This window comes from Ammodytes marinus (assembly GCF_949987685.1).
Source record: "Ammodytes marinus genome assembly, chromosome: 16".
Taxonomy (NCBI): Eukaryota; Metazoa; Chordata; class Actinopteri; order Uranoscopiformes; family Ammodytidae; genus Ammodytes; species Ammodytes marinus.
The window spans coordinates 3,985,316-3,992,815 of NC_137220.1; the positions used below are offsets into that span (position 1 = coordinate 3,985,316).

Sequence of the window (7,500 nt, forward strand, 5' to 3'; positions counted from 1 at the left end):
TAAATCACAAACCGAGACCATCAGTGCAAAGAATGCTATTTTTATATAGTTTTTCTTAATGCCTTTGTCATGGGTATACGCTCACCCAGGAACAACAGCGGGCGTAGTAAAAACACTACCAGTCCAAAGGGGGCGCTAGAATGAACACAAAATCAAAGTTCCTCGTAGCACCTTTAAATAACAATCAACAGGTTTTGAAGTGATGTATGATTTAATTTGTTGTCTCTTTTTGCTCACAGGGAAAGTTCATCAAGCTGAACTTCGACGTGACCGGCTACATTGTTGGCGCTGTTATCGACACCTGTATCCTATTTCATTAGTTAGTTAAAGGTGGAGTCAGTGATTCTGGAGAACGCTTGTTGTCAAAATCCCTTTTGGTCAAATTCTGTGAATATTTCCTCACGATCCGCTACCTGTCTGTACTGTGTGTGAGCTGGAAAAAAATGCTGGTGTTAATACACAGCCTAGACTCTGTAAACTGGTATGTAAACAAAGGGTATGTTAAAAAAGTTTGCTAGCAACCTACAGGTTTACAGAGCCTATGCTGTGTATTAACACTGGAATTTTTTTCCAAGTCACACATAGTAGGCCTACTGACAGGTAGCGGATTGTGAGGAGATATTCATTGATTTTGACAAAAAGAGATTTTGATAACCATAATTCTCCAGAATAACTGACTCCACCTTTACATTATGAACATACGAAATGCATCTCAAAATAATATGCCAAGTTCCATACAGCTTGACATAATAAGAACATACAGTACATAGGCTACATAACATACCTTAGTTATCTGCTTAACCCTTGTTGACTCGATCAGACCTGCTTGAGAAGTCTCGCTGCATTCGCCAGGCCTCCACTGAGAGAGCTTTCCATATCTTCTACTACATGGTGGCAGGAGCTAATGACAAGATGAGGGGTGAGACACTACAACACTAATAGTTCACTTACTGTAAAATATAATGGACTGAATATATGATATATATTGTGTTAGTTGCATTGTCTGGAATCAGGTTAAAATTCATATAGAAACATTTAAATATTTCTGAAACAGTCTTAATTCTTCTTCTGATGATCATGAATTACATGTAACAGAAAACTAGACCATCAGTGCAAAAGAATGATATTTTTATATAGTTTTATTAATTATTATTAATGCCTTTACTCTGGTCTGAATCCCCTCCATAATAATAATAAAAAATTTAAATTCAACCAATAATTTGTTTGTGGATCAAATACCTATTAAACTAATGTCAAGTATCGTTGAGATGTTGACTGCGTGTGTGTGTGTGTGTGTGTGTGTGTGTGTGTGTGTCTGTCCGTCTGTGCGTCTGTCTGTCTGTCTGTCTGTCTGTCTCTCTGTCTCTCTATCTGTCTGTCTGTCTGTCTGTCTGTCTGTCTCTCTGTCTGTCTCTCTCTATCTATCTATCTATCTATCTATCTATCTATCTATCTATCTATCTATCTATCTATCTATCTATCTATCTATCTATCTATCTATCTATCTATCTATCTATCTATCTATCTATCTATCTATCTATCTATCTATCTATCTATCTATCTATCTATCTATCTATCTATCTATCTATCTATCTATCTATCTATCTATCTATCTGTCTGTCTGTCTGTCTGTCTGTCTGTCTGTCTGCCTGCCTGCCTGCCTGTCTGTGTCTGTCTCTCTCTCTCTCTCTCTCTCTCTCTCTCTCTGTAGAGGAGCTCCTTCTTGAGGACTTCAGTTGCTACCGGTTCCTGATAGAAGGCCACGTGGAGATCCCCGGCCAGGAGGACAACGAGATGTTTGAAGAAGTTCTGGAAGCCATGGAGGTGTTAGGATTCAACGAAGAGGAGCGACTAGGTACTAACTAACTTTTATTTTTTTTTCAACAAACGATTTTTATTACATTTTCTTTTCGATACAAACACACAAACAATTATAACCCCAACCCAACCCACACCCCAAACAATCCTTGGGCAAATGGAAATGATAAAAACAAAACAAAAAAAAAAAATACATCAAAAATAAGAACAGTAAGACAAAGCATATGTGCACAACAGTCATACAAAACCCAAAACGACTGTGGCTCAGTTGGTAGAGCGGGTCGGCCGATGATCAAAGGGTTGGAGGTTCGATCCCCCGCCCTGCCACCTGTGTCATAGTTGTTGTGTCCTTGGGCAAGACACTTCACCCACCTTGCCTCGTGTGAATGTCGATAGTTAGCCTGCTGCTATCGGTGTATGAATGTGTGTGTGAATGGTAACGTGGGAAAGGAAAACAGGTCTCCCTTGTAAAAGAGTCTTCGGTCTCAATGGGATTTACCTGTATAAATAAAAGGTTAAAAAATAAATAGCTCAGTCACACAACAGACAGGGCTACCACTTAGCCATCAGGGAGTGACTTAAGCCCGGTACTAACTAACTTTGACTATCAAACTAAGAGCATTTTTCAACACGCAAACTAAATAAAGTACATTTATTGTGGCAAGTAATTGGATTTTTTTCAAGCGCTGGTCAATTTGAGATTGTTGTCTGTTTTGCTTCCATAACATGTCTTCTTTCATACCAGCATAAACGTCTAGCATTTAATTAAACTGCCATTATCTCAACATTAGCTCTTTTCAATACTCTGCACCAAAAATCTCAACTTCTAAAGCACCAACATCAACTTAACTTTCAAACAAGATTCTCAGCACTATTCTGAAGGTTGTTACAGAAGGATTTGTTCAAATTTTGTTAATTGTCTGATTTATAAACTCTATTATTTGTATGAAATGAATTATTATTAATCTCTCTCACTTCAGGGATGTTGAAGGTCGTGTCCACTGTGCTTCAGCTCGGTAACATTACGATTGAGAAGGAGAGAAACAGTGAACAGGCCTGTCTGCCCGACAACACAGGTAAACATTACAATGAATATACTACACTGGCTTAGGTTGCATTCCGAATCGCATACTTTCTACTATATAGTATGTAGAAAAAAGATTTAGGATGTCCCGATTCTTGTGGCCAGATTTAGGATGGTTAGAAGTACCCGGATGTCCTACTTCATGCGGCCAAGATTGTTAGTGTTGAAAAGTGCATCTTATTTGGGCGATTCTGACCCACAATCCAGTGCGCACGTGAAGTGACGTCACATCGACGAAGCCTCCATATGAAAACAAACGGGGATGCGACGGATATAAAAGCAAGAGGCAAGATCAAGGCGCAATGTTATGATGAAATAAGAGAGAAAAGTATGTCCCAATAGTATGCCTACTGCATCCTAACTAGATGTAGTATGTAGAATAGAAAAAAGAAAGAGTATGCGATTCGGAACGCAACCTTAGTTAGACATTTAAAGGTGTAGTCAGTGATTCTGGAGAACGCTTGTTGTCAAAATCAGTGAATATCTCCTCATGATCCGCTACCTGTTCGTACTATGTCTGAGCTGAAAAAATAGTGTTAATACACAGCCTAGACTCTTTTTCTTCAATCTTCCTCTCTACATTACTTATTGAAACTGCTCTTAATGACAAAAAATGTATTGGAATTTGGTAGAAATGTTGTCAGTAGTTTATATTATGAAACCAAAATGTTCATTCTACTCAAACATATGTCTATAAATAGTAAAACGAGAGACAGTGAGCATTTGGAGTGGTCTCTTAATGTTGAGCTGTACACCGACAACTGTCAATGTTAGTAAATTAACTTGTAAACCTATCTGACATTTTTCCCCCGTCTCATTTTTTACCCACAATCCTCAGTGGCGCAGAAGGTGTGTCACCTGCAGGGAATCAACGTGACAGACTTCACCAGAGCGATCCTCACACCGCGGATCAAAGTGGGCCGAGAGGTGGTGCAGAAGGCCCAGACCAAACAGCAGGTAAGGGCTAAACATAACATTCCCTGCGTTCCAAATCACATACTCTTTCTTTTTACTACACTACATACTAAAGTACAGAAGAGTTTTAGGGCCATAGGACAGAAAAATAAATCAGATAAGGAAGATTTTTTTTTTCATTATGTCGAGAAATGTCAAGAATAAAGAGGAATATTCCGAAATGCTATTGGAGTTAGTTGGGGAATTTATGTATTTTCAGCATGCTACAATTGACATGCATGTATTGGGACATCCTAAATATTTTTCTGGTGTACTAAACAGTAGGGAAGTCTGGGGATTGGAACGCAGGGATTATTTGCACTATGGGATACAGTCCAGGAAAAGTAGAGAGAAAATCAGTATGGAAGACTTTAAGGGCAATGTATTACGATTTATTTAAATGTTTATTTAAATTATTATTTAATTATTTGTTCACTACAAGCAAAAAGTCAAAAAATCTAGAAAAAAAGTTGAAATGTCAAGAATAAAGTCTATATGGGGGCGCCCTTAGCTCAGTTGGTAGGGCGTCCCCCCCCCCATGGGCCTCGGCCAGCAGCGGACCCTGGTTTGATTCCAGCCCGCGGTCGTTCTCTGCATGTCACTCCCCTCTCTGCCCCATTTCAACTCTGTCTCTACACTATCAATAAAGCATAAAAATGGCCACAAAAAATCTTAAAATTTTTTAAATAATAATAATACGACCGGGCCATTCTTGTGAACGCAATATCTCATGAACACTTTGAGGGAATTTCTTCAAACTTTTCACAAACGTCTGCTCTAATTCAAGGATGAACTGAATAGATTATGGAGGTGGGGGGGGGGAGGGGGGGAAACAGTGATTATTGCAAAATGAGAAATGTATAAAAATGTAATAATTGAAAAAATTAAAAATTAAATTATCTCTCTGTCTCTCTCTTTCTGTCTCCCTCTCTCTCTCCCCCTCCTTCTCTCTCTCTCTCCCTCCCTCTCTCTCTCCCTCTCCCTCCCTCCCTCCCTCTCCCTCTCCCTCTCCCTCTCCCCCCTCCCTCTTCCTCTCTCTCTCCCTCTCTCCCTCCCCCTCCCTCTCTCTCTCTCCTTCTCCCTCCCTCCCTCTCTCCCCCTCCCTCTCTCTCTCTCTCTCCCCCTCCCTCTCCCTCTCTCCCTCTCCCTCTCCCTCTCCCTCTCCCTCTCCCTCTCCCTCTCCCTCTCCCTCTCCCTCTCCCTCTCCCTCTCTCTCTCCTTCTCTCCCTCCCCCTCCCTCTCTCTCCCTCTCCCTCTCCCTCTCTCTCTCCCTCCCTCTCTCCCTCCCTCCCTCTCTCCCTCTCTCCCCCCCTCTCCCCCCTCCCTCCCTCCCTCCCTCTCTCCCAGGCTGACTTTGCGATCGAGGCCCTGGCTAAGGCGATGTACGAGCGTTTGTTCCGGTGGATTCTGATTCGAGTCAACAAGACTCTGGACAAGAGCAAGAAGCAATCCTCCTCTTTCCTCGGCATCCTCGACATCGCCGGGTTTGAGATCTTCGAGGTAAATATTTTCTCTACATATGAAATCTATTGCAGCATGTCCGTCCTGGGAGAGGGATCCCTTACTCTGTCGACTCTCCCTGAGATTTCTCAATTTTTTAATCCCGTTAAGGGCTTTTACTGGGAGTTTTTTCTCAGCCGAGCTAAGGGTGTAAGGGCAGATAGATAGATAGATAGATAGATAGATAGATAGATAGATAGATAGATAGATAGATAGATAGATAGATAGATAGATAGATAGATAGATAGATAGATAGATAGATAGATAGATAAGGGCAGAGGGTGTCGTACTGTATGGAATGTAAAGCCCACCGAGGCAAATGTCTATTTGTGATATTGGGCTAAACAAATAAAACTGATTTGATTTGATTTGAATATTCACTGAAATATTTAATTTACTTCTAAGGCGAGACACTGCCAGCAAAAATATTGTTTTTTCAAGCACTGGCCAATTTCTTTCTAGAGATTATTGTCTATTTAGCTTACATAACATGTCTTCTTTTATACTAGTATAAATCAAAGATCCAAAATGTTGCTAGTTGCAAGTTTGTCAAAAAAAAAACAGTAAAGGGTCCCAGACTTAAAGATAGATAGATAGATAGACTGACAGACAGACAGACAGACAGACAGACAGACAGACAGACAGACAGACAGACAGACAGACAGACAGACAGACAGATAACCCCTCTCTCTCTCTCTCTCTCTCTCTCTCTCTGTAGGATAACTCCTTTGAGCAGCTGATAGACAGACAGACAGACAGACAGACAGACAGACAGACAGACAGACAGACAGACAGACAGACAGACAGACAGACAGACAGACAGACAGATAACCTCTCTCTCTCTCTCTGTGTCTGTAGGATAACTCCTTTGAGCAGCTGTGTATCAACTACACCAACGAGCGGCTGCAGCAGTTGTTCAACCACACCATGTTTATCCTGGAGCAGGAGGAGTACAAGAGAGAGGGCATCGTCTGGGCCTTCATCGACTTTGGTCTGGACCTGCAGCCCTGCATCGAACTCATAGAGGACAAGGTACTCATACTAAAAGCCCTACTAACGCCCTACTCATACTAAAACCCTACTAACGTCCTACTCATACTGAAAGCCCTACTAACGTCCTACTCATACTGAAAGCCCTACTAACGCCCTACTCATACTAAAAGCCCTACTAACGCCCTACTCATACTAAAACCCTACTAACTACTCATACTAAAACCCTACTAACGTCCTACTCATACTGAAAGCCCTACTAACGTCCTACTCATATTAAAAGCCCTACTAACGTCCTACTCATACTAAAACCCTACTAACGTCCTACTCATACTAAAACCCTACTAACGTCCTACTCATACTAACGTAATACAAAAAGCCCTACTAACGTCCTACTCATACTAAAACCCTACTAACGTCCTACTCATACTAACATCATAATAAAACCCTACTAACGTCCTACTCGTACTAAAAGCCCTACTAACGTCCTACTCATACTAAAACCCTACTAACATCCTACACAATCGATTGTTAAGTAGAGAGTATGTAGTATGTTGAGTATGTAGGAGGGAGGACGTTAGTAGGGCTTTATGGTTAAGTAGACAGTATGTAGTATATACATGTTGAGTATGTAGGAGGGAGGACGTTAGTAGGAGCAGGAGGAGTATAAGGGTTAGGGTTAGGGAGGGCATCGTCTGGGCCTTCATAGACTTTGGTCTGGACCTGCAGCCCTGCATCGAACTCATAGAGGACAAGGTGACTGGCAGATACACACTTCATTATATTCAGTTAAATTCAATTCAATAAAAAAAAATTTTGTTATTGTCGACCACCTAGTAGTCTTGCACTGCCAGACCAACAGCTAGTAGTAGTATGGTCGATGTGACGTCACTTCCAGTACCACTGGATATAATAGTGGGTCAGAAACGCCCAAATAGCATGCGGTTTTCAACACTAAAAATTTCAGCCGGATCTAGTAGGCATCTGGGTATTTTTAAATCTGACCACAAGAATCAGGACATCCTAAATCTTTTTTCTACTGTACTAAATAGTAGAAAGTAAGGGGATTGTAACACAGCCTCTATATGTGTGTGTATTTCTATTCATTCACTTTTCTAATGTGTATTATGTATTATAATCTTGCCCCTGTAAAG

At 41.0% G+C, this 7,500-nt stretch overlaps 1 protein-coding gene across 1 annotated transcript in view; it reads left to right on the plus strand.

Moving 5' to 3' along the window:
- LOC307262874 (myosin-14-like) overlaps positions 1–7,500 on the plus strand; it is a 51,438-nt gene that overhangs the window by 13,072 nt on the left and 30,866 nt on the right. The window contains exons 8-14 of the mRNA XM_080043880.1: positions 240–303; positions 821–919; positions 1,712–1,855; positions 2,799–2,894; positions 3,741–3,859; positions 5,204–5,356; positions 6,215–6,388. Coding sequence (XP_079900006.1) covers positions 240–303; positions 821–919; positions 1,712–1,855; positions 2,799–2,894; positions 3,741–3,859; positions 5,204–5,356; positions 6,215–6,388 — 849 coding nt within the window. The remainder of the gene's footprint in view (positions 1–239; positions 304–820; positions 920–1,711; positions 1,856–2,798; positions 2,895–3,740; positions 3,860–5,203; positions 5,357–6,214; positions 6,389–7,500) is intronic.